Source organism: Arvicanthis niloticus, chromosome 6 (assembly GCF_011762505.2).
Source record: "Arvicanthis niloticus isolate mArvNil1 chromosome 6, mArvNil1.pat.X, whole genome shotgun sequence".
Classification (NCBI taxonomy): domain Eukaryota; kingdom Metazoa; phylum Chordata; class Mammalia; order Rodentia; family Muridae; genus Arvicanthis; species Arvicanthis niloticus.
Window position 1 is genome coordinate 34,593,908 of NC_047663.1, and position 27,834 is coordinate 34,621,741.

General features: G+C 40.7%; 1 protein-coding gene and 1 long non-coding RNA gene across 5 annotated transcripts in view; one reads left to right on the forward strand and one right to left on the reverse strand.

Annotated features, from left to right (window-relative positions):
* Positions 1–1,114: 1,114 nt before the first annotated feature.
* On the forward strand, positions 1,115–27,456 carry LOC143442713 (uncharacterized). Its single transcript, XR_013111118.1, has 4 exons — positions 1,115–1,412; positions 10,266–10,385; positions 16,314–16,394; positions 27,150–27,456. It is a non-coding gene; the product is annotated as an uncharacterized LOC143442713 (long non-coding RNA).
* Tex14 (testis expressed 14, intercellular bridge forming factor) overlaps positions 4,915–27,834 on the reverse strand; it is a 131,175-nt gene continuing 108,255 nt past the window's right edge. For 2 of the 4 annotated variants that reach the window (XM_076936079.1, XM_076936081.1), the window contains 12 exons: positions 26,299–26,380; positions 25,102–25,164; positions 23,253–23,380; positions 21,851–22,056; positions 20,030–20,126; positions 18,529–18,603; positions 15,153–15,230; positions 14,312–14,405; positions 9,762–9,854; positions 7,569–7,675; positions 5,814–5,865; positions 4,915–5,236 (listed from right to left, as the gene is read on the reverse strand). In XM_076936079.1, coding sequence (XP_076792194.1) covers positions 5,200–5,236; positions 5,814–5,865; positions 7,569–7,675; positions 9,762–9,854; positions 14,312–14,405; positions 15,153–15,230; positions 18,529–18,603; positions 20,030–20,126; positions 21,851–22,056; positions 23,253–23,380; positions 25,102–25,164; positions 26,299–26,380 — 1,112 coding nt within the window. In that variant the 3' untranslated portion in view covers positions 4,915–5,199. The remainder of the gene's footprint in view (positions 5,237–5,813; positions 5,866–7,568; positions 7,676–9,761; positions 9,855–14,311; positions 14,406–15,152; positions 15,231–18,528; positions 18,604–20,029; positions 20,127–21,850; positions 22,057–23,252; positions 23,381–25,101; positions 25,165–26,298; positions 26,381–27,834) is intronic. The other 2 variants (XM_076936080.1, XM_076936082.1) reach the window with 1 other exon arrangement.

Here is a 27,834-nt window from a genome sequence, read left to right on the forward strand (position 1 = left end):
GTGAATTTTATGTATATAGATACCTTCCATGTATGTCTGCTCATCGGAATATATCATCAGACGGTTATGAGCTGCAAATGGGTGCTGGAAATTGAATTCAGAACCTTTGAAAGAGCAGCTAGTAATCCTAACCACTGAGCAATCTCCATCCCCATTAAGTTGCCTTTTAACATCCAGATGTAATTAGTATCATTTTAACTTGTTAGCATTACAGCATTTACCATGAATACCATTTGGTCACCGAATCACTAGGTAAACTCCAGAACAGAAGACTCTGTTTGGCTCCTCGTTGCTTGAAGACATAGGGCAGTGACTGGCAGGTAGGAGTTATTACAAAGATTTGTAAGGCAGGCTTGGTGTCACGTATCTGTAATTCCAGCACTTGAAAGGTAGATCCAGGAGGATCAGAAGTACAAGGCCAGCCTTAAAGGAGACATACTAGCTGGAAGGAGCCACTTGTGAAGGCTGCTGGAAGGGCAGTGGCAACAAAAGTGAGAAAAAGTAAGGAAAAGTAAGATGAGGAACCTACAGTTTGGAGGTGAAAGTTTCTTATTTGTCTGGCAGGGAGGGGCTCTTTGCTGTTGCCTGGTTGGTCTCAAACTGTAGCCCAGACTGGCCTTGAACTCTAGGCAATCTTAGTGCCTCAGCTTCCAAGTGCTGAGATTGTGATCCTGTGTCACCAGGCCCAGCTTGAAACAAACAAGTCTTTACTGATTTTTTTAAGTGCAATGAGTTAAGATTGTAAATCTAATGGAATTGAGAGTCACGGATGGTATCCGGATCTCTGATTTGAGTGGATAACACGACACTAATACTAGTGGAAGGAGAAGCTAAAAGCTAACGAGCCAGACATGGTGAGCTCAATATTGGCTGGACCAGTGAGTTACCTAAAAGTAATTCACGAGGAGGCACTGAGTGTACAATAAGTTCATGGGCTCACATCAGAGGCTCATTCCTCACAATACAGGATTGTTAGAGCATGCCCGATGTCCAAAGCCATGGAAGTAAACTAGGTCACTGGTTTGTACTGTGAAGAGACACCATGACCAAACAAAAGAAAGCATTTAATTGGTTACAAGTTAAGAGGGTTAGTTCACAATCACCATGGCAGAACACAGACAGACATGGCACTGAGAGCTTGAAATCTCATAAGGGGTGGGGAGGACCTGGGCCTGGCATGGGCTTTTGAAGCCTGACACCAGCAACACACCAGCAAATAAGGCAATAACTCCTAATCCTTCCAAACAACTGGGGACTAAGCATGAAAATATATGCGCCTCTGGGGGCCATCCTCATTCAAACCATCAGTCATTTAGAAAGAACATTCAGAGAAAAGCTAGAGGTGGAGGCTGAGGTGGAATACTCGGAGGTAGAAGAAAAGCCAAGTGTCTAACATCAATAAGACTGAAAAAGTAAGTGGCAAGAAAAATTAACATGGAGCAATTAACATGGAACAAATATTATCACGGAGAAAAATTAACATGGTGACTGTGTGATTTAGGAGTAAGGAAGACACTGGTGACCTGAGTAACTTCTGAAGAAGTGGGACCCAAATTCTAGTATGCTGAGGAGAGAGGGGGAGGCAAGGAACTAAAGATATCCAAGGTAGTGGGTACTATGAATTATGTATTCTAGTTAGCCTCTATAAAAGACACAAAATCCTTTTATTTATAAGCTGTAGGCCTAGATTGTCCAGGTTTTGAGCTATTCTAGCTTACATCCCAGCCACATGTCCCTTGTTACCTGCTGTTTGATTCTTGCCCAGATTATCCTTAGGGTCCACTTCTCCTGGTCACCTGCTCATGATCCATCATCCAGCCTTGTGGCAACCTTCTCCCTATCTCCTCCCCTCCTCTCCCTGGTCTCTCCTGAGACCCCTTTCTCCATCCTCAAGTCCTGCCTTTCTCTCTACTGCTCAATCCGACTCTAGAAGAATAGTTCAGTGGCTGGAGAGAGGGTTGGGATGCGGGACATGTTTTCTGCAGTGCTGAGGACTGAACCTGAGACCTCACACTTCAGGTAAACACTCTGCCACTTGTTTGATTGCTGCTTTAAAACTTAGTACTCTCTGTATTGCTCTGTGGTTTGAGGAGTTTTTTGGAGGCAGGGTCTCTCACTATATAAGCTTATCTATTTTGGAACTCATTTTGTAAACTAGGCTGGCCTTGAACTAACAGAGATCCACATGCCTCTGCCTCCTAAATTTGGAAATTAAAGGTGAGCACCATCATGGCTGGGTAAAATTTATATTTTTTAAATCTACATGTATGTGTGCACTACATGTATTATTGGGTACCTGTGGTACCTGTGTCTCACCTGGAGCTAGACTTAAAGACAGTTGTGAGCTGCCTGGTGTGGGTGTTAGAAACTGAACTAGAGACCTCTGAAAGAGCAGGTTCTTTTAACTGTTGAACCATCTCTGTAACCTGCTATGTTCTTTCTGCAGTCAGGTTAGTCTTGAACTCATTCTGCAGTCCACCCTGGGCACCAATTTGCAATTTTCCAGCCTTTTATTCCTGAGAGTACAGGCCCAGATTGGGGGAATAATTTTTTAAACCCAAGAAAAATCAGTATGTGAATGCTTATGGAAAGAAATGAATAAAGAAGAATGTTTGGGACTAGGGACATGTTTCAGCGATTAAAGCACTTGATGCACAATCATGGGGACCAGAGTTCAGATCCTCAAACCACTAGATAGATGCATCAATAATCCCAGGGCTTGGAAGACAGAGATAGGATCCCAGGAGCAAGCTGCCTAGCAAGAGTAGCCATAACAGTGAGCTCGGGGTTCAAGGAAGACACTGCTTTGAAGAATAAGGCAGATGGCAATTATAGAAGATTTCTGACATCAACCTTGGACCTTCACACATGTAAACATACACAGACAGACAGACATATGCATGCATGCACGCAGGCATGCACACACATAGCTATGCTGTCCTGGAACTATGTAGACCAGGCTGGTCTCAAACTCAGGGAGATTGAAAGCCTCTGCTTTCAAGAGCTGTGATTAAACTATGTTCCACTATATCCAGCCTAAATTAAATTTCTTATCAGCAAGCATTAGTGCAATCTTAATCCCTATGAATTGATGATGTTACAACTACATAAGCACATTTCTCATGCAGTCTGCTATTAGTCTCCACAGTTCCTTACGTGTAGTATTTGTTGTAGCGGGCAAATTACTGCAAGTTGAAAGGAGCTAAGGTGGGAGGAGTAAGGAGAGGAAGAGAAGTAAAGGGAGGAAGAGAAGGGAGAAGAGGAGGGGGAGGCAGAGATGTAGCGCCATGGATGACCACACATGTATCTGGGTAACAACGTATATCTGGGTTTGTTACTTGGGAAACATCTATAATTATGTGGGCATATTGTTGAGCATTACCAAATATATAAAGCCTTTAATTAATATTTAAGCATTAGTATTTCATTTCCTACCGGGCCCACGTGGATGGTGGGATGGTCTGGGCATAGCTCAGCCTTGTGGAGACAGCGTGGAAGACTGGCAGAGCCATCTACCATACTGGCGTCTTGTGGGTGGCAGGGCCGGTGTCTTTGGCTGCCTGAGCCTGCGGACTGAGCTGAGCTGCCATGATACGCCACTGCTGCTCGTGGCCACAGGCCTAAGCTAGTCAGGAACATGGCAGCTGATTAAGAAAAGCCAGATTAAATGCATCCATTTTAAATATCTCCTGCAACATTTGTAAACTTGGGGGTGGTATTATTTTGTTGCTTGCTTTTCAATTTTATTATCATATTTGTTTATTCCTTGTGTGTATATGGAGGGAGATCAGAGAACCACCTCTGGGAACCAGCTCTCTCCATCTCCCACACAGGTCCTAGTGACCAAACTCAGGCTATCAGGCTTGATGGCAAGTGCCGTACACGCTGAGCCATCTTGAAGGCCCCCTTGTTGTTTTCTTCCTTTCGGAAGGGTCTCACACTGTGTCTCAGAGTGGCAATCCTTCTTGAATCAAGGAAATCCTTCTGACTCAGCTTCCCTCCCAAGTGCTAGAATTACAGGCTAGAATCCATGAGCTATCACGTATCCATCCATGTAACTGACTAGTTTTCTGATGGTTTTCCTCTGGTTAATTGTTTTAAGGTAACCAAACAAATGCGTATTTGCTATTTTATCTGTGCAGAAGAAATTTTCTGCAATCTAAAACAAACATGATCATTTGCAACAGGAGCTATTTGGTTTTCACAACCAAGACCTACTACTTACTGAGACAGAGTCAGACGCTAGCACTGCACAGCAGTATGACCTACTACCTACTGAGACAGAGTCAGAGGCTAGCATTGCACAGCAGTGTGACCCACTACCTACTGAGACAGAGTCAGAGGCTAGCACTGCACAACAGTGTAACCTACTTCCTACTGAGACAGAGTCAGAGGCTAGCACTGCATAGCAGTGTGACCCACTACCTACTGAGACAGAGTCAGAGGCTAGCCAGTATGACCTACTACCTACTAAGACAAGAGTCAGAAGCTAGCACTGCACAACAGTGTGACCTACTTCCTACTGAGACAGAGTCAGAGGCTAGCACTGCACAAGTGTAATGCTTCCTAGAGAAGTTGCTAATCATATGTGAAAATTCTACATGGACCCCTGTCTAGATAACATATTCATCTGACTAATAGTCACAAAAAAGCTAAATAAGAGAAAACACTGATTTTAGTTTTGCCACAGTTTCATTCTTCTAGTTCCCTGATGATGTTAGATGCGCACTCCAAAATGTGTGGAGATGATGTTCATCTTAGAAATTCAAAATACATTGTGGGGGGGGGGGGGTCTACTGTCTCCTAGTAAGCTGGTTCTAGCCAGAAGGGAAATTCAGAAATCTTCCCAACTCCCCAAACTAAAGCACAGAAATGGATCATTCACAATTGGCACCTAACTAGCATTGAAAGTAAACACTTTATTATATAACAAAGTTATGGTTTCAAAATTTTACATCAATAAAAACAAAAGCCATTCTGAACACAATTAAGTGTTTGCCATTATGGTTACTTTGAACTTTTCAGAAACCTGATTTAAAACAAATGATTAAGCATGCTACATGATAGGGCCGCATTACTGTGCCCATAGTAGCAGCAGAACAAAGCATGAGTTACAGACTGGAACTACTGTCCTTGAAGCAGCTGAAGAAGATAAGAGAAGGAGGTCACAGCCACAATGCAAGCACGGTCCAGTTCCAATCAGTCTGACAAGTTGCTCTGATCCAGCACAATTATCCTGTGTGCATATATTTTAAGAGACAAAAAAAAAAAAAAAAAAAAGGCAAGTTTTTTGAGTTCACATGTACTTTTAAAAATTCTTGTGCAATACTTAGACCTCACACAAACCAGACAAGCATTCTGGCACTAAGCTCATTTCCTAAACCCAATGTGTATCTGTGTATCTAACGCATACACACACACACACACACACACACACACACACACACACACTTTTCCTATTCAACTGAAGTCATAGGAAAGGAATTCCAGTCTGTATAATCAAGGCAGACAGTATCAACAATGTATCTTGGAAATGCAAAATAACCACAAAGCAACTGATAGCAGCAACATCCTTCATACTCCCTGTGTATAAAAACTTTACTTGAACAGCTATCACTTACTTAAGCAAACTTGGCATTAACTTCACCTTTTTTTTTTTTTTATCAATTATAGAGATAGAACTTTAAACCGATCAGCGTGGTATGAATTCAGTCTGTTACTGATATTTATTTAGACACTGGTAAATATTTTAAGTCTGCTCACACACTCTAAAAAAAAGCAAACTCTGACCTACAAACATGCTATCTCATTACCTGGAAGGTTCGGACCAACCCAGTCGCTTCCAAAAACAGGGTTTTAGTTCATCTTGATGGAACACAAGAGAAGAAAGAGAAAATAAAGCCTGGTTACTTTCTAGGTCGAGGGGGGTCAGACTTCAGTACTCACACTGGAGGGCTCTCTAGTTTAGTGTGCTGTTTACTTACTTGTTCCACTCTAGATGCAGACTTCCTAAAAATGCAAAGTGTTTTCTAAAATACAGCTAATGGCTTCTTCTCCTAATATCCTATAGCTCCCTGCCATAGCAATGAGTACCAGTGACACTAATTCAAAAGTCCCTGCATTACCTTTCCCAGTCCCCTGAGTTATGGTCCTAGTAAATTCACTCTTGGGTAAATGTCCATATCCTCTGGGCCCTGTGCCAGCCAGAGTTCTGGAGGAAATAAAATGTACACAGAGCTGGTACAGATAAAGATCCCTTAACAGAGTGGCTATCCACGAAGGTATAATTAGAGCTAAGAGAACAAACAAGGACGACAGAGCTTCTTTTGGCTACAGCCAAAGCCTAAGTGGACAGCAGCTAACAGTGGGGATGGGATGGCAGGACAGTTACTGGAACCTGGGGGGAGAGAACTGGAGCTAGGAAAGACAAGATACTTGTGAGGGACACCATGGTTACCAGATGCAAGGTGTTCAAGTAGGTAGGAGAAGGAAGTGAAAATAATCTTCTTGCCCTCTGATCTTCTGCCAGGGCCCCCAGAAAGTCAATGAGATACAATCCACTAGGGTCAGCACCCTGAGGCATAAAGCATAGACCAGGGCAGGGAAAGGACAATGAGAAGGGACTGGGGAGAAGAAGTTAGGGACACTAGAAGACTCAGAAGGGTGGACATCTAACTCCCGAGTAAAGTAAACAGAAAGGGGGATCATCTGTGAAGATACACTAGAAGCCTGGAACTCTATTAGAATAGTTTTAAAGTTAAGGTTAATTTGCAACATTTATATTACTTGTAAGCTCCATTTAAATTCTGTAATGAATGATTTCCTCAGTTTCCTCAGTATCCATGTAAGCTAAATTTAAAGTGCATACGAAGTTGTATTTTACATTTATGTGTATGCACACGGGCATATGGAGGAGGTCAGAGGACAACTTACTGGAGCTGGATCTCTCCTGTCTCCATGTGGGTTCTGGGGATCAAACGTACATCTCTCTGGCTTGGTGAGAAGACCTGTTAAGCAATTTCCAAGCCCTTGGTTTTTGTTTTGTTTTTAGACAGGTTCTCCCTGGCTGGCTTTGAAATCCGTGGGTGATCTTCCTGCTTCTACCTCCAGAGTACTGGGGTATGCATCACCACGCTCAACTTAAATTTAAAGTTCTTTTGAATACATTTAAATGCAAAACAGCTCTACAGACAATGTACAGATTGAGGCTGGCCCAGGGCTTGTTTTAGAAACAGAACTAAAAAAAGTCAGGAGTGTTGGCCCATGCCTGCAATCATGGCACCTGCTAGGTAAGAGGACTGACTGCTTTGAGTTTGAGGTCAACTTGGTTAGAGTGAGACCCTGTCTCAAAAAACAAAAGAAGAAAAAAAAAACCCTCAAAATCGGTATTACTGTTTAGTATGAAGTTGATTGCAATTATTACAAATGCTGAGCTGAACTTCAAGGAAAAGGAAACTATCCCAGGTTGCAAGATGGTATGCAGCATCTAGGAAACATTTCTTAAAAGCTTTGATGGTCACCAAAGCCCAAGGACTACAGACTACATATAATCATTCATCCATCCATACCTTCCTCCAAAGTTCCTAAAAAGCTGTCTGATTTCCTTCTCTCTGGCTTGATGCTTTCTTTTTTTCTCTTCTGTTCAACAACATCTTGATCTTTGTTTTTTTTCTCCCTTTAATGACAGTGATTTGGGATATTAAAACACATATATAACCATCAGGGGAACAAGACTATGTTCACAAGTAAGCACAGAGTGCTTAGTACTAGTGGGATGCCCCTACAGAGCAAGTGTTTAAAGATAAAGTATTTATCTTTATTTACCTTTAGTTTTTGTTTATCTTTTTTTTTTTTCTTTTTTTTGGTTTTTCGAGACAGGGTTTCTCTGTGTAGCTCTGGCTGTCCTGGAACTCACTCTGTAGACCAGGCTAGCCTCGAACTCAGAAATCTGCCTGCCTCTGCCTCCCAAGTGCTGGGATTAAAGGCGTGCGCCACCACCGCCCGGCGTTTTGTTTTTTATTTTATTTTATTTATTTATTTATTTATTTATTTATTTATTTATTTGCTTAGAGACAGGTTTTCTTGCTGGGAAAACCTTTATAAATGTATGTTAACTTTATACAGTTTTCTGAGCTGTATAAAGCAGTTACTGCCACATCTACATTGAGTGATGAGAAAACCAAGGCACAGAAAATGACATAACTAATTAGTTCTAAAGCCTATGTAATCAGACTTTGTTTTCAACATTAACACTATACAGCTAGTCTCAAAGGGGGAAACGCATTTCCCTTTTATTATCAGCATTCTCTTTCAAGTCGACTATTCATCACCTTGTCTTCATTTCCTTCAAGGACCCTGAGACGTAAGAAATCTAAGTAAGCATCTCACAATTTAAACCACACTCTCCTTAAAAGCAGAAATAGCTACCTCTAGGGTGGGGGAGAAGATAAAGCCACCTAGGGCAAAAAGAGGCTTTTTCCTCTTTTAACCTTCACTAACATAATCAGATGCTCGAGAGTGGGCAAAGGCCTTTATATTTATCTTCTACTTCTGTCCAAACTCCCAGTCATCACGTCCACCTGAGCAGCTGTGCCTCTGTTGAAATGGAAAGGTTGTTTCTTCTATATAATGATTATGGCCATTACAAAATCATGCTTCACTAATAAGAAGCTGTTACTGTGCAACATCCAGTCCACCAGCTCCATCAGAAGACAGTAAGCAGATGCTCTTCACTTTACAGTATTTCAGGTAACTGAGGGAAGCTATCAAATTCTCCACTCATCTGCTCTTTTCAGGCCGAGTCTCCCTGGCTCCTCAGCTGCTCTCCTATGACCTGGTTTCCAGACCTGGGACTATTGTGTGTCCTCTCTGTTGACTGCTGACATCCATTTAGAAATGCGTCCTGGGAGTCCTCCAATAGCACATGTGTGACCTGTGTTAAACTTCTCTGATCTGAACAGCTCATGTTTGTTTATCCAGCATTAATGCTATATTGACTTTTTCAGAAACTAAGTGCTGGGTATGTGAATTAAGACTTCCTGCCCTCAATATAATTACAGTTAGCAGTTTCCAATTAAAAAAAAAATTATCCAGCTAGGCTTGGTTTCTCACACTGTATACTTTTGGATCTAAACTTACCAATCTTTTAAGTGTCATTTGTACTGTTATAGTTTTGTTTGCCTGAGATATTGGAGCTCTATGTTCCTTGGCTGACTTTGAGCTTCTGGGCAAGCTCAGTCTTAGACTTCTGAGTAGCTGAGACTACAGATCACGAGACAGCCATGCCTGGCTTTATCTTTATTTTTTTTAAGTGGCAAACATTTCCACCTGTCAAGGTAATTTTGCATTTTCAGTCTATCATCCATCACATGAACATCCACTTCTAATCCACTTGTTGTGTTATGTGAAAATTTGATACAGATGCCTTTTCTGATTTAACTCAAATGACTGATGAAAATGTTGAAGGTGACAGGGCTAAACTCAAATCTAAGAGCTCTGATACCTGTCTGCTAATCAGTGTCCTGGGAGAGAAGATGGCTGTAGGAAGAGAGGCAGGTCTGAATGAGGACAAATGGTCAGAGCTGGCTCATCTACAGCAGGACAAAGCTAACACCAGAAATACATTCTGCAAAAAGCTGAAAGCCTAACACTTTCTGGGTGAGAAAAAGGTAGAAACTGGGAACCTATCGAGTCTTCTATGACCTTGTATGTTTTTTCCCTATGAAACATAAGAAAATGATTCCTTAGGGGGTAAAGACAACCTTGTAGAGCCCTTGGTGGGGTCCATCAGTGCCATGTTCTCCTCAGGTAACTGCAGCAATCTTTCCAGGTCCTCATCAAGAGAAGAATGAGCTCTGTCCAGGGGGAAGTAAAGATAATAACAAGAGTCATTTTTCCTCATAGCACATCACATCACATCACATCACATCACATCATAGGCAAGAACTCTACCAACTGAGCCACATCTCCAGTCTAAGTAACTAACCTGGTGACAAGGTACAAAGAACTTTACATTGTGTAGCCAAATGTAACTTGCTTTTTTTGTTCTTAAAACAGGATCTCTATCAAGTCCAGACTGACTTTTTTTTTTTTCCCCTGAGACAGGATTTCTCTGTGTAGCCCTGGCTGTCCTGGAACTCACTCTGTAGACCAGGCTGGCCTCGAACTCAGAAATCCACCTGCCTCTGCCTCCCGAGTGCTGGGATTAAAGGCGTGCGCCACCACCGCCTGGCCCAGGCTGACTTTCAACTTTGGTCTTCCTGCAGGAAATACAACATGTGCCAGCACATTCAGCACCAATTTGATCTTGGGCAACTCATGGCTTATTGTGGAAAGCGTCTGAGAAGACAGATGGAATAGTTACAAAGTATTACAAAGTACCTCCGGTAAGTACCTGCCACACAAGCCTGACAACCCTCATCTCCAGAACTCACTTAAAAGCTCTCCTCTGACCTCCACACTCAGATCACAGTATATATGTATGCTCCCATACACCACACACACACACACACACACACACACAAAAAAAAAAAACCACAGGAAGTAATGATACATAAATTTAATAAGTAAAAACGTTCAAAGGTTTCCAAAATGTTTACCAGGGAGGAAAAAAGTCTTCTTCCTTTTACCCCTTGGTTTTCTGTCTCCTTTAAAAATAAAAAAATTAAAAAAAAAAAAAAAAAACTTTCTTCTCAGCTTTTAAGATTGTCTCCTACTTCTGCAATTCTGTTTTAGGCTTCTCCGTTCGTGCCTTCCTTAAAAAGAATGATTTAGCTTTTAAAGTGGGAAGTACTGGATTCACATTCTAGCCAATGAAATATAAGTGACTATCAGCTGGAAAACTTTCGGGAAAGGTTGTGCCTCCCAAGTTAAAGCGAGCAGACTCCAGTGACATCTTCCTTTGTCCTACTCTCTTCTTACATTTGCCTGCTGTGTGGACAACAGCCATCCTGTCACCAGGAGACAGGTGTTGAGAGAGACAGAAAAAAATAAACCTAGAGCAAAGGCCAGCATGTCACAGGTGATAGAGCAGAAGACTGAAATAACCAAAGTCTCTGGTGGTGTGACTACACCACACCCACGTGCCACCCATGAGCCTCTTATTAAGTGAGGCTAACTCACTCAGCCACGGCAGTGGGGCTTTCTATTCGTTGCTGCTGAAACCACTGTGTAGGGCTTCCCCAGGAGATGTAGGGCCAAGATTAGAAGTAGGATGAGTCGAGGGAGCACATGCCACCACACACCTAAGTCTGGTTTGTAGGATGAGGAGAGGGGGCACATGCCACCACAGGGCTAACTAAATCTCATCTCTTTTCAAAGTTTATTTTGTTCATTGTAAACTTGTTTGTATTAACTTCAATCTTTTCAATGTTTTATTATTCCTTTTTATTTTTTATATTGCATTGGTGTTTTGCTTGCATGTATGTCTGTGTGAGGTGTCAAATCTCTTGGAACTAAGTTACAGACTGTTGTGAACTGCCATGTGGATGCTGGAAATGAAACCAGGGTCCTCTGGAACTATAGCCAGTGCTCTTAACTCCTGAGTCATCTCTTCAGTTCCAACTTCAATATCTTTTTTTAAATTGCATTAAAATATTACCTAGCTCAAAAAGAGTGTCTTATTCAGTGTTCTGTTGTTGTAAAGAGACAGCATGACCACGACAACTCTTATCAAAGAAAGCATTTAATTGGGGTGTGATAACAGCTTCAAAAGTTTAGTCCATTATCATCATGGCGGGAAGCATGATGGCACTCAAGCATGTATGGTGCTGGAGAAGAGAAGTAGCTGAGAGCTCAAGGGCAACCTGGCCGGGCTTGGGTTTCTGAACCCTCAAAGCCCACCTCAATTGACACACTTTCTCCAGCAAGTCCATACCTCATAATCCTTTTAAATAGTGCCATTCCCTATTGACTAAGCATTCAAATATATTGTCTATGGAAGCCGTTGTTCTTCAAACCACTACAGACAGCTCAGCAGTTGACATTTGCAGCTCTTCCAGAAGACCTGGGTTCAATTCCCAACAACGACATGGCGCTTCACAGCCATCTGCAACTGCAGTTCCAGGAGATCCAATACCCTTTTCTGAACTCTGCAGGCCTTGGGCATGTATATGGTACACAAACATATGCTCAGATAGAACACTTGTGTGTGTTGTAATAAAATAAATCTTTAGAAAACATTTTAAATAGTGAAGTTTTTCCTGCCCCTTCAGGTTGTGCTCAAGGTGTAAAACTCACCTCTCCCTAGTCCTGGACAATATTAGAAATAACAAGTAGCAAAGGCGAGGACAGACTGGAACCCTTGTGCAACGTAGATGGGCACACGAAATCAGTGTGATGATTACTTACAAAAATTAAAAATAGATTTACCATATGATTTATAAATACCATTTCTGGGCATATATCAAAATAACTGAAGGCAAGAAAGTGGAAAGACTGCTTAGGAGCACTGCTGCTCTTAGAGAAGACCTGAGTTTAGTTCTCAGACCCCATGCTACTCCCTATTCTGACTTCTTCAGACACCCGAGTGCACATGATGTACACACACTGGTATACACACACACAAATGATGACATATACTGGCACACACACATACACATACACACAATGATGTGCATACACTGGCACACATACATATATACAATAAGTAATAAATCTTAAAAAAAATTAAAAGCAGGGCCTCAAAAACAGCCTAGAGTTGCATCAACAGATGAACCAGGAAAAAAAAAAAAAAAAAAACATGAAGCCCAGTGTGATGGAGCACGCCTACAGACCCAACACTCCAGAGGTTAAGGTAGGAGGTCTGGTACATATTGTGAGTTACCCTGGTGCTGTTTGTATTTTGATGTTAATTCTGCTTCCTAAAGAGGGACTGCCCCTAACAAGGAGTAGATCACGTATAGTGATAAATCTGCCTAATCTAGGCATATAACTTATTGTGATGGTTTGTATATGCTCGGGCCAGGGAGTGGCACTATTAGAAGGCATGGTCCTGTTGGAGTAGATGTGTCACTGTGGGTGTGGGCTATAAGACCCTTACCCTAGCTGCCTTGAAGTTAGTCTTCCACTACCAACCTTCAGATGAAGATGTAGAACTCTCAGCTCCTCCTATACCATGCCTACTTGGATGCTTCCATGTTCCTGCCTTGATGATACTGGACTGAACCTCTGAACCTGTAAGCCAGCCCCAATTAGATGTTGTCTTTTTAAGACTTGCCTTGGTCATGGTGTCTGTTCACAGCAGTAAAACTCTAAGCTAAGACACTTATAATAACAGAGTTGTATGTTTTTTATATGGGCTTATTGGGTAAGAAATTACCTCAACAGGCACAGGTTAAAATACAGCCTGGGAAACAGTGTCAGACCCTGTCTCCAGCAAAATAAGTGCTAATTACATTCTGTGAAGAGGAACAAAGCCCAGTGAGATGGCTCAGCAGGGAAACATCTCCCATTCAAGCCTGACTATCTGAGTTTAATCCTTAGGACCCACATGGTAGGAGAGAACCAACACCCCCATTTTTCTCTGACCTTCCCATGAATACTGTGGTATGTGGGTATGGATGAGCATACATGCATACACACACATACACTTTTTTAAAAAATGGCATTAGGACATTTGCAGAAAAGTGGCTTGAACTTGCATATTATTATATTAAGAAAAACACTCCGTGTTTTCCTCTCACATGTCAATTACATTTAAATAGTGAGTTCCAGGACAGTCTACATAATGAGAACCTGTCTCAAAAACAAACAAAAATATATCAAAAACTTTTAAGTGAACCACCATGGATAGTAACTATATAATTAACATTGAGCTATACACTTAAATTTGTTAAGAAAAGTGATTAAATGTTATATATACAAGCCCCAGACGCCCTGCGCATCTCTAGACAGTTAATGACTGCTGGGGGAAGAGAGACGTGCTCTTCAGTGGTGTAGCGACCGGTAACGTGTCCATGTTCCTATAAGTAACCCTCATCCACGCTCCTGTGAGAGACCCTACTGATGCTCATTAGGTCCCACACCATCCACAGAAGACAGGAGAGTAGAAGAGAACTAGTGAGAGAGGGAGAGACGAGAAAGAGTAGTGGGAGATGCACTTGATAAAAACACATTGTATACGTGTATGAAAACATCATCATGAAACTTACTCTATAATTAATACATGCTAATGTAAAACAAAACCCTAGCAACAAAGAGAGGAGAATAAAGAAAAGATTATTCTGTTCCTTCTTATTTGTTCATATAATAAAAAGTAATATACACAAATGCAATTTTAAAATCCTTTCAAAAGTCTAGGTTTTTTTGTTACCTCTCTGTGTCTTCCAGATCCTGAATTTCTCTGCTGGAAAGAAAACTGCTGTCTTTACTACTGTTGGTTTCTTGTTCTTCCAAATGCCTTTTATCTAAAGCAATTGAGAGAGCTAATTTTATTAAAGAGAAAAATGCTCGAGAGCGTGCTTTGAAACGCACTGTAAAAATCAAGGCCATCAGTCCTTCTGCAATGCACCAGCCCCACGTTCCCAGGAGAGCAGAAGGCCAGGTGGCAGTCCGCAGGGCACCAGCATTCACAGCAGCTGCTCCTGGGGTCTTGGGAGATCTCCGGTGCCAGGTGAAGCTACAGGAAGCCTAGCCAGTGCCAAATTCAGAGAACCAGACAAAGCAAAGCAAAGAAGGCACACAAAAGAGGAGGCAAACAGCTCTAAAAATAAACCACACAATTGTGCTTCAGGACACGCTTCCCTTTCTTGCTTCCTAGACATTCCAAAGGTAGAGCTTGACAGAAGAGATCTGTGTGGGATAAGGCTGATTCCTTTAATGTATGCCAAGCGTTTTACAAATCCTGGCTCCTTTCATCTGGCCAGCAGACCTATGAAAGGAAGAGGACTAATACTTGCTAACTATTTTAGTGTACTAGGCACTGTGCATAGAGCTATTATGTATCATGAGATAGAAACTATTGTTCCCATTTCACAGATGAGGATAGAAGAAGTTCAGAAATGAAAGTTTGTCAGACAACATTAACTGGTAGAATCAGAATTAAAATGGAGTTGTACCCCAACCTAAGTCACACTCTCCCACACAGACCACCATGCTATTAAGAGCTGTATTACATAAAAACCTCATGCATAAAGACCTGGGTATCAGCTTACCATTTTCAGTGACATTCAGATCATGTGCTGTGTTCTCATGTGACACCATGGATGAGACCTGCTGCTGCTTCAGTTGCTCTGTCACAGTACAAAAGCAGAGGGCGACTTATCCTACCTTTTCAGACCACACCATTGTCTAGGACAGTGGCTCTCAGAGGCCGGGCCTCAGACTGGCACTATTAGTAAACCCAAACCTACTGAACCTGAAACTCCTGCAGTTTAACTAAGTCATATTTACATGATTCTGACTCCTGAAAAACTGAAAGTCACTACTTTAGTACACTCTGAGTTCAGAAGGAAGTCTTCAAGTAAGAAAGCCCCAAATAATATCTGATAAAGGATTTTTAAATGATTGATAGTAGATGTCGTGGCACATGCCTAAAATCTCAGTACTCAGGAGGCACAAGCAGAAAAACTTGTTTAAGTTTGATGCCAGTCTGAACTACATAGCAAGTTCCAGGCTAACCAGGACTGTAGAGTGAGATCCTGTTTCAAAACAAAATAAAACATTAGGAGGTGTGTGGTTGGTGCACACCTATAATCCCAGGATGTGGGAGGGAGAAGCAGAAACTGGTAAAGGTCAGCCTTGGCTACATACATGGAGTATGTATGTAAGGCTAGACTGTATTACATAAAACTTTGTCTCAAACAGTAGTAACAACAAACAAACAAACAAACAAACAAACAAACCAAGATGGTTTGATGGGTTAAGGCACTTGCCTCCACACATGATGATCTGAGTTTGATTTCTAGGACCCATTGGGTTGAAGGCAAGAAACAACTCCTTCAAACTGTCCTGATCTCCAAAGCTCTTTAGAATGTGCATTTAAGTATACACACATACACAAACAACAAATAAACAAGTGTAAAAATGTTTTTTAAAAAAAAGAACATGAAAAAGAAAATAGGCTGGGTGTGATGGTGGACACCTTTAACACGAGCACTTAGAAGCAAAAGCAGGCACATTTCTAAGTTTCAGGCCAGCCGCAACTATAGGTGTAGGCCCTGTCTTAAAAACCAAACCAAACAACAAGGGTGAGGACGATGACGGTGGTCTGGGTGGGAGGTACTACTTATTTCTGTCTATCAGCTGAGGATTCATGTTCACAGTCCTAACAGCCCTATGATACTGACTATATTGTTTCTACTTCTGGTCTTCAGATGAGGAGCAACAGCACTGAGACCAGAGCTGAGAAAGGGCCCTGGAGCACAGCTACTGCAATGGGGAAAATGAAGAGAGCGGTAAGGAACTTTCATAAATGGAAAAGAATTAAGTAGGAGAATTGAGACTGAGTCCAGGAAATCTTAGCTCTAAAGTTTATGCTCCAAACTTTGATTTTAAAAATAAAATTTAAGATTTCAAATTTTATTTGTGTATGTATGTTGGCACATAGGTATGTAAGTATGTAGGTATGTATGTTCCACATTTATGCTTTGTGTCCACAGAGACAGTAAGAGGGCTCCAGATCCCTTGAACTGTTACAGAAGCTTTTAAGCCACTATATAGGTGCTAAGAACTAACCCCAGGTCCTCTGCAAGAGGAGTAAGTGCTATTAACGCTGAGCCAACTCTTTACCCCCGATCCTCACTTTATACTCTCAGTAGCAGAGTAATTCACAGATGTCTCCATCTCTACTGGCCTATGTTATGGGTTTGTTTTGTTTTCTTTTGTTTTTTTAATCATGAATATCCATCTTTTCCACTTCCTTATAAAATGCTCACTGGACCAAGATAAGCATATGCTAAATTCAGTAGCTGCTCTGTATTTGCTTATTTCTTATTTCTTATTTGCTTATTGTAGGTGCTTATTTCTTTCAAAATGCTCTTCAGAGCAAAGCAGAGATAGCTAGGGCCTACCCAGGCTCACTGTGAGGAGTAGGCAATGCTGGTCTACTCCCTTCCTACTTGTAGTGATTTGAGTATGCTTGGCCCATGGGAAGTGGCCCTATTAGGAGATGTAGCCTTGTTGGATGGAGGAAGTGTGTCAGTGTCAGGGTGGGTTTTGAGGTCCTATGCTAAAGCCCTGCCCAGAGCAGAAGAGAGCCTCTTCCTAGCTGCCTGCAGAAGAGAGTCTACTGGCTGCCTTTGGATCAAGAAGTAGAACACTCAGTTCCTTCTAGATGTCATGTCTGCCTGCACGCTACCATGCTTCACGCCATGATGAAAATAAATAGAACCTCTGAAACTGTAGGCCAGCCCCAATTAAATGTTTTATTTATAAGAGTTGCCTTGGTCATGGTGTGTCTTCACACCATGGAAACCCTAACTAAGACACTACTGTTAGTAAATTGCTACCTGACAGCTCTTGAGCTCAACAGTCTTTTGCTGCTCTTAAATGATCACCTATACCCTGAATTCTAAAAGACCTTTCCCTTTAAGACTCCTGTCAGGGGTCTAGACCTCTGGATGTGAACACTCCAAAAAAGCAGGGGATAGAGCCTGACGACTCCTAGAGGTCTTTTCAGAAAAAAAAAAAAAAAAAAAAAAAAAAAAAAAAAAAAAAAAAAAATCAAAATCAGTGATAGTACTACAGATACCCAAGTTCATTATGTCAAAGGGCAGGGGTTAAAGGTTATGCTAAGGAGTGCAGAGGATAGCTATGCCTTGAGTCAGAGCACTGATTCTTTATTCCTTATGAGTCATAAGACCTCAGAGATCCTGAAAACCAACTGATGCCCTGTGAGAAATTCTAAGTAGGCCCATCACATAGATAAGAATTGGACCATCACAGATCAAAGGAGACGAACCCTCTAAAGATAAGGGCTACACACTTCCAAGGAATATCTGGTTTGGATTGAAAGGGATATCAACAATTCCTTTAATCAAAGGAGTTTATCATCTAGACATGGTGGGACACTTGGAGGCTGAGGCATAAAGACTGAGGATTTAAGGCTAGCCTGGCTATGAAGTGTACTCTAGACCAGCCTGAGCTACACAGCAAGACCCCATCTCAAAAACTGAAAACGAAACAAAAACCTCACAAAAATTAGTTTATCACCATAAAACATCTGAATTTCATTACTTTACCTTAGAGTATTTCCCATAAACCCTTTAGTAACAAATGACAAAATAAGTGGGCCAATTATCCTGGCCACACTGTGGCCTACTTGATTCAAAAATTGTCCCTTCCTGAATTTCTACATTCTTTGTTTGTTTTGGTTTTTGAGACAGGGTTTCTCTGTGTGTAGCCCTGGATCCACCTGCCTATGCTTCCCAAGTGCTAAAATCCACCGCCGAGCCTGAATCTGTACACTGAACCACAACTTCATAGTTCTTTGTACTAGTGTGGATACCTAAGAAGAAACCATAATGTGGTCAGTAACCATAACCAGCAGGGGCCACAGGGTCCAAAACAGGGGTATTGAACACTTCTTACCAATTTCATCAAGTAGCTCCTGAGCTGGGGGTGGAAGTTCATCAAGATGATGCTGAGAGGTGGCTTCTGCTAGTTCTTTGAAAAGATCAAAGGAAAAATGACAACACACTCCTAGACCTGAATGGCAGTTTTCTAGGCTTTCCATGGACCTGAGGCTTTCTCAGTGGTGAAATAAACTAAAAAGTGTGAAAGCACCTAACATAACATTCTTAGTAGAAGCTTCCTTAATGTATGATGGCTTCTACTCTCCACTTTCATCCCACGTATGCCACTCTTTGCATAGGACACCTTTCCAAAGGACACTTGAATCAGATAAGGTGCAGATTCTTACTAAGAGGCTTGGGGATGATTTGGAGCAGGTTGTTAGAGGTTGTGACCCAGCCAACACAAACAAAACACATAGCAGGAGGCTGTTCTCTGTAGGTTATCAGGCCAGGAGATATGGAAGCAACCATATTTTGGGCCCTTTACCAAGTGCTCAATTATATATAATAAGTCCTTCCATATAACATACAGAAACTCCAAGAAACTCTGGAGAGAAACTCTAAGAGCTATAGCAAAGGTCTTAGACATTGAAATTACTGCAACAAAGACAATTTGCTCTAGAAAGTTTAGCATTCTTGTGTGATCTGAAAACTGTCTTCTAAGAAATCTATTTTAAGGAAAGGATCAGAGATTCAAATAAGGCAAACATACAAAGGAAAGCCTTGGAAAACTAAATTTTCAAATAAGAGAAGGGTTAAATAATATAGTGTATTATTATGTAGCTGCTATATATTTATTATCATTCTTAATTATATATATTATATAAGTACATATATAATATATAATTCCTAATTACAAAAGGAAATGCTCAAAATATAATTAGCCTTCACTGTTTATAAGGAAGTAGTTCCAGAATCTCTTAGCCTGGCAATACCAAAATCCATGGTGTTCAAGTTCCTCATACAAAGTAGCATAGTGTTTGATGCTTATATGCTTATATAATACCTAATATAATACAGATGCTATGTAAATCATTGATATAGTATACTATTTAGTTAGGGAAGAAAGATGAAACAAAGCAGCTATACATGTTAAATACAGCAATCTTTTTCAAATTCTTTTCATTTGCCACTAGTTGAACTCATAGATATGGAACTAAGAGGTAAGGATGCTGAGCATGACAAGGGGAAACATAGTCTAAAACTGCTATATGGCACAGTATAGTAGATATAGTAAATATTAGTAAAATATCTGTTATATATTCCTAAAACTATGAAACAATGTATCACAACTGTATGACACAGCAAGCTGTGCTGTGATTATCTAATCATTTTTGTTTTTTAAAACTATTTCTTATTCACCTCGTTTTCTATAATGAGTATGTTTTACTTTTATAATCAAGAGAAAATAGCATTTTGTTTAAACCAAATGTCACATGGAAGATTGATGAACATCAACCTAAGCCTTCTTAAACCGGCTTACTCTTACAACCTTCTTTAATATTAAACAAGGGTACCTCCAGGTAGGCTCTTCCTCTTGGTAGCGTGGGTTGACGTTACAAATACTGCAGATATGTTAGAAGAGCCAGCCCCACTGAACATACACAATCTTTGCTATAAAAATAAGACATAAAATATGGTAATTAGTATGTGCACTGAGTAAAAAGACACATGTAGCTCATTCATTGCCATTTATTTTGGACAGTAGATTACAAATTCAAGAAGTCGCCTCTTCTGAAAAGTCTTCTCAACTCTGTCTGCTGAGCACTTGGCCATCACACTAGGCCTGTCCTCCTCACTAAGGCATTGGTAACTTCAAGATAGGGCCTGTGTCTTTCTTATTTAGGTTTGGATATGGCGCCTGACACTTAGACTCTTCCCAGTTAACAGTTCACTGAGTGAAAGGGTAAGATTCTAAGTGGAACTTTTATGAGCCAAATACCAAAAACAAAACAAAACAAAACAAAACAAAAAACCCATTTACAATCAATTTTCCATTGAGTACTAAAGAAAATAACCAGTCTGCTTCTAGAGGGTGTAACAGTTAGCTTTAATAGTTACCTTGATATACCTAGCAAAAGGGGAACTTAGTTGACAAGTTGCCACCAACAGATTTGCCTCTAGGCATGTCTGAGGCATTTTTCTTAACTGCTAATTGGTGTAGGAAGCCTCAAACCACTGTGGGCGGTGCTATCCCTAAGCAGGTGGCCCAGACTAGGTAAGAAGAGTAGTTGAACAAGCCAGAAGGAGAAAGCCAGTAAACAATTGTGATTTGAATAAAAATGGTTCTCACAGGCTCATGTATCTGAATATCTGGTTTCTAGCTGGTGGACTGTTTAGGAAGGATTAGGAGGTGTGGCCTTATTGAAGAATGTGTATCAATTAGGGTGAGCTTTGAGGTTCTAAAAGCCCATGCCAGGCCCAGTTTGTGCTCTCTGCCTACAACTTGTGAGTCAGATGAGAGCTCCCAGCTACTGCTTCAGTATCATGCCTGCCTGTCATACTCCTGACACGGACTAACTCCCTGAAACTGTACACAAGCCCCCGGCTAAATGCTCTTCCTTTTATTAGTTTCTTTGGTCATGGTATTTATTACAGCAATACAATAACCGTGAGAACAATGTTTCTCCATGGTTTCTGCCTCAGATCTTATCATCAGGTTACTGCCTTGAGTTCCTACCTTGGCTTCCCTGGCTGAAGGACTATATATAACCTGTAGGCCAAATTAACCCAGTAGTTGGTTTTGGCCAGTGTTTTATCTCAGCAACAGAAATCAAACTACTGGAGAGGGTCAGCCAAAAGTTTTGGGGTTTTTGTTTGTTTGTTTGTTTGTTTGTTGAGACAGGGTTTCTCTGTGGAGCAGCCCTGGCTGTCCTAGAACTCACTCTGTAGCCTAGGGTGGCCTCAAACTCACAAAGATAAGCCTGCCTCTGCCTTCAAGTGCTGGAATTAAAGGTGTGCACCACCACCTCCTGGCCAGTGAAAAGGTTTTTAATGAGCAGTATTAGGCAGGAATTTGTGGTTTTCTTTTAAAAACTAAACATTTGCAATATGAACAAGAAAGAAGTAAAAGCATGTGGATGAGGAAAAAGTGATAGAAAATGAACTTTCCCTGCAAGGTGAGGGAGAGCAATCAGCTCAAGGTGAGGAAGCGGCAGGCTTCAAAGCAAAACATAACTCTCCCACAGTGCAGTCTCTAGAGAGGAAGCTCAGAGATGCCTGGAAGAAATCTAGTGTATTCCTTGCTTCTCAACACATCTGGAGAAATCTTAGCCATTTGGTCATTGAGGGCTTTGGACTGACCTCATGAAAGTGTAAAACAAAACTAGGACACTTACAGGGTCAGTCAGCTTTGCAGGTAGGGTTTTAGAAGAAGCGAGGAGAGATTCCAGGCTCTTAGCTCTCTCTCGCACTGTTGTAAATTTGGCAGACAAAGTTCTCATAGTTCCTTGACCATTCCAAAAAAATGTAGATCCTTTTTTAACATGAAATGTGGTATTTTCAAGGCAGTCTTCATAGTGACTAGCAGCTGAAGAAATCGACTCTAGGAGAAAAGAGAGCAGTAAATATCTAAATTCTTTACATTATAAACAAAACACCCACAAAACTGTGACAGGAATTTTCCAAATTGCTAAAACTGAAACATCCATGAATCTGAGATAGCTTCTCCAGTCTAAAATTCTATATTCTAGGTTCTCAAGGCATGTGTATATATACACAAATACATATCACACAAATACACACACACACACACATGCATAAACTTGGTCATCAAAATGAAATAAAGGAAAATTAAACCACAAATTTACTAGAAATAAGAACAAATATAAATATTTGATGCTAGTTATGTCTGGTAGTACGATTTAAGGACTGTATGTTTAGGCTGAAAGTAGTGTTTTCAAAATCCAGTGTTTCTGCAGTTACTACAGAGGTGCTTGTGCACTGGAGTATCTAACACTAACTTCAAACATTAACCACAGCACCAGCACTACCACGTTTAATGGAAACTCAGGGTCATAACCTACTGCCTTAGTTTCCCTGCATTCTCAAAGAAAAGTTAAAAAATCGTGAATTGGTAAAGGAAATTGGTTTGTTATAACTTTACTGGGGGGAGGAATATATATTATATTATATATAATATATAGGAATAACTTTATATAATATATATATTATATATATATATATATATAATAACTTTATATAATAATATAATATATAGGAATAACTTTACTTAGGAATATATATTCCTAAGTCCTTTCTACTATGCCTTGGCAATCTTGCAGTTTATGAAAAACTCATGAGAGAGGGTAGTGCTGGGGATTGATTTCAGTGGTAAAGAACTTGTTTGGTTTTACAAAGTCCAATATTTGATCTCCAACATTAACAGAAAGCAAACAAAAATAACCCAGGAGATATGGATATTTAACTATGAGAACAAAATTGACTATTTCTAAGGGGAAGGCAGCCCAGTGCTAAAACCCAACTTTCCTCCATTATAGAAGGCTGCCTCCAGCAGGGAGGGTCTGTTCCACTGTAACACCATACTTCTACCTGGAGAGACTGCTACACTGTAACACTCAAAACCCTACCTGACAGCCCACAGAATAACTGTTTAGTTCTCTTCAAAAAACACCTTTGCTCTGGGAGAAAGACAGTCATCCTGAGATATGCCCAGTCACGGCAAATAGCAAAGGCCTGTGAATATCTCTTCTAAAAACACTCTTCCCTGTGTATGACTACCTGGGCTGAGCGGAGTACTGGCACTAGTAGGTGCGTGTTTTAATTTAGGTGTTTTGCATGAGGTTTCCTTAAAACAGCCGTCTTGTTCATAGGTGATGCTGGACAGGTCTTGAATGTCTGTCAGTGATCTAAAGAATTAAGAACACACAATAATCTGGTCATAGTGGTACAACTGTGTTATCCCAGCAGTTCTGAAGCTAAGGCAGGAGGATTGCCATGACTTCAAGGCCAATCTAAGCTACACAGTTGAAAGCCAACCTAAATTACATTGCAAGATCCAATCTTAAAAGGAAAAAAAAAAAAGGTACAAAGTAATTGTGAGATGTGGGGAGACGTTTGGAAAAGCAGAATAATATATTCCTGATAAGAACGTCTTTTATTTTGATAAGTTTGAACTCACCGCAGGCTGGCCTTTAACTTATGATCTTATGGTTTCAGACTTCTTAATATACAGAGTGCAGATATATACCACCATGTCCATGAACTTTTAGTGTATGTTCGTGATAAAATTGTTATTTGTCAATAGATTTTAGAGTATATTAAAGAAAATATTAAGAATATCTTTAAGCCGAGCAGTGGTAGCACATGCCTTAATTTCAGCACTATGGAGGCAGAGACAGATGAATCTTTGAGTTCAAGTCCAGCTAGTCTACAGAGTGAATTCCAGAACAGCCAGAGCTACATAGAGAAGCCTTGTCTGGGAAAAACAAAACAAACAAAGGTGGTGGAAGAGAAATATCTTTAAAAGTAGGGCTGGAGAGAGATGCTCAGCGGGTTCAATTCCCTGCACTCACGAGATTGATCATAACCACCGGCAACTCCAGTTCCAGGGGAATCCAATATCATCATCTGGCCTTCTTGTGCATTGCATACAAGCAATATACACACTTGCATGCAAAATACCAGTAAAAATAAAATAAAAATTGAAAGATATCTATCTTAAAAAGAGATTCTGTGGAAAAAAAAGAGAGAGCAGAGATTCTGCGACCAGCAGTAGTAGTAGCTTGCTTATGCCCTTAATTTCAACACTTAGGAGGCTAGACCGGAAAAGAAGGACTGCTGCAGTCAAACTGCAAGCCCCACAGACTACCTCGACTTTGAGGCTAGCCTAGGCTACAGTGACTCCAAATAAACAACAACAACAAAACCAAAACCCAACCCAAACCAAAACAATGAAACAGCTGGGGCAGGGGATATGAATATGTCCATAACCCTCTCACTCCCAAATCAAGAAACAAACAACAAACAAAAAGAGACACTGAGCTAGGGAGGTGGTTTGGTGGCAGAGCACTTGCCAAGCACGTGACAAACAGGCCCTGGAGTTCTATTCCGGGCACCACAAAACAAAACTACATAACTTGTAACATATTTTGGCTGATTAAAAATAAACTATTCCCACTTATGAAAGGATATTTATAAGGAAAGTACATTAATCTATCTCAGATAGTAAACTTATTAGCATCATCATTACCATCACTCTCTGTCCTGGATTATAAGATACTGTTATAGTAGAGTATATCATCAACTAAAAACAGACTTTTGATGAAAGAAGAGATTTATATTAAATATATTTATGGTGCGAGTAAGAGTCATGAAGATGCTCAGAGAATACAGGCACTTGTTGCGCAAGCTTGGCAGCCTGAGTTTGATCCCCGGAGCCCACGTAAATGCAGAAGTAGAGAACAAACTCTACAAAGCTGTCCTCTCACTCCACATGCATATCATGGCATAAATTTCTCAATAATAATAAATAATAATAATAAATGGGAGGAATAAAGATTCTTACAAACAAGAAAATATTTCCATAAAACTATACAAATATCCTTTAGCTACTCTTTGGTGGCCATACATGTTTTTCTCTTTCAGTTCCTTTGGCATCTCCTCTAATGTCTCCTCTTGTTTGTCTTCAGCACTGTGTGAGGAAAAAGTAAGAACATTAATGAGTCCCTTGCCAGTCTGGTACAATAACATGGTACCAGTTCAGCAGCCTAGGAAAAGGAAAATGCACTAAATTCAGAAGCAGAGAGTGTGGATTCTAGTTTTGGTCCCAGTGCTCACTAGTCACAAGCTCTTTGGCATCACTGGATCTCAATTCTCCATATATTGGACAAACACTCTCAAAGGGTGACCCCAGCTCTGAAATAAGCCAGTTGGTCTATACGACAGGGAGAAAGCTCCTTAGAAAGCCATGGAACAGAGGAACTTTGCTAGTAGGCAGACACTGGCGCAAAAGGCACAGACAGGAGACTTTAGCAACTGTGACACAGCTTCCTGGTATAGAGAACCAAGAGAGGCCAACACCAAGAAACTCCAGAAGAGATATTGAAGACAAACAACCCATTTCTACTTCAACCAATGCTTAAGCTTCAATTTCAGTACTCGTGGGTATAGAGCTATAAGAAGATCCCACACTAAATCTTTCCCTATGTCTTTACATAGGGAAAAGACACACAGGTTGATTATGTCTCTCTGTAGCCTTAACTGTCCCAGAACTCATCTGTAGACCAGGCTGGCCTTTAACTCAAGAGATTCACCTGCTTCTGCCTCCTGAGTTCTGGGGTTAAAGGCATGTGCCACTAGCACTTGGCTTATAATTTTAATTCCTATGTCAGTGGTCTCAGAATTTTTATTCCAATTTTATTTATTCATTTATTTTGAGACCAGGTTTCACTACATATCCTTTGCCTGTTCTGAAACTTGCTATGTAGACAGGCTGCCCTTGAGCTTATAATGCTGGGATTAAAAGCCTATGCCACCAGGCCTGGCTTTATCATTCCTGTTTTAAAGATGTGACGGCAGGAAGGCAGAGACCTATAACCCAAGTCATGTGGATAGAGAGTCCAGAGCCAGGATCTCAATACAAATAATCAGTCCTTTTCACTACCTATCAAATTCTGCTCAACAAGTCCTATTATTTTTAAGTTGCTCAGAGCTAATTTGTATAGTGGGTAATACATTTGAAGGCAAGTAATACATAGACCTAATCACTCTCACCAATGAACATTGCTTCTGAGCCTTAAAGTGAAGAAGAAAATAACAGCCATACCATTGAATAGCTTGAAGCTGAGGCTTGGTCAAAATCTCAGCATTCTTTCGAAAGATTTCTCTTATTTGGAAATTTTCTTCAACTGAAATGATAAAGAAATGTATTTTTACTTTAATCTCAGCACTTAGGAGGCAGAGACAGAGACAGAGGCAGAGAGGTCTCTGAGTTCAAGTCCAGTCTGGTTTATTTTGTGAGTTCCAGGACGACCAGAGCTACATCGTGAGACCCTGTCTCAAAAAAATAAATATATGATGATAATGATGCTGATGATGCTGACCCTGACCACCATTACCACCATCACCACCATCACCATCTGGGTTGGACTTTAAGCAGAAGCACTTGCTCAGAAGCTTGACAGCCTAAATTAGGTCTCTGGATCCCACAAGGTGGCAGGAGAGAACCGACTAAAAGTTATCTTTGGATTTCCAAATGTGTGCGTTGGTGTATGTGTGAGCTCAGTGAGAACTATATCCCAACACTCAGGATACAACCAAGCTATTTACTAGCCTTTGGATGTAACAGTTATTTCTGGAAACAAATGTTATTTTGTCTTTTCAAAGCACACTAACTGTATTCTTGTAAACAGACACCAGGGGGCGATTTTTTTTTTTCCACTTAAGATTCTAAATTTAAAATGACAGGGATTGGGGATTTAGCTCAGTGGTAGAATTCCTAAGCAAGATCCTCAACTCCAGTGATTTGGGGGAAAGATCATTAACTGAAGAGTCCCAAACAACCAAAAAAACTGTGCCTCTTATCAATCACAGTTTATAGAGAGGGAAGCAGGAAGTGGGGAAAGTACGGAAAAGGTAGCTCAATAATCTGTTTTGTTTTTTTTTTTTTTTCTTCAGGATATGAAATGTCTGAAGTTAGTCTTTTCCTGTTCTCTGTAAGAAGCTTCACAAGTCTGTAGGCAAGCAGATCAGTTTCCTCTCCATGTTAACGTGCTCTACAAGAAGAGCAGCCGACTCGGACTCCAGATGCTCAGAATCACTTAACTCCCAAGGACTGAGAGGCTGGTGGGCACCAGAAGGTCCACCAGAGCATTGCTGCCTATGGCAGACACGAAGCTCTGAAACCCAGCTAGTAGAGAAATGTTGGGGGGCTAAGATTCCTCTTCCTGTGACATTCCTTTTAAAAGATAAACCTCAAGAAAGCATAAACTAAAAACCACAATTTATTACTATTTTAAACATGAGCTACAGGCCAAGGCTATGCAGAAGAAAATCAGTGGCAGAACAGGCTGAGAACCAGTAGGTGTCACATTGTACTTCTGCCACAATAGGAAGGGGTTGGTTATCTATCAGAACCCTAAGTGGGAGGAGAGGTAGAGAAAGGCTGTAAAAACAGAACAAACTAGAAGCTTTAGGATTTTTCATATACTTTAGATGTTTGTTTAGAACTGGCCCTGATTTTCTGATCTATCTATCCTACCATGCCTTTATCCAACAAAACACTCCTCCAAATCAAAGTGGCCATGTTTATACCTGACCCACAGAAAGTGATCATTGAGTAAAGACTGAAAGAAAGCATGGT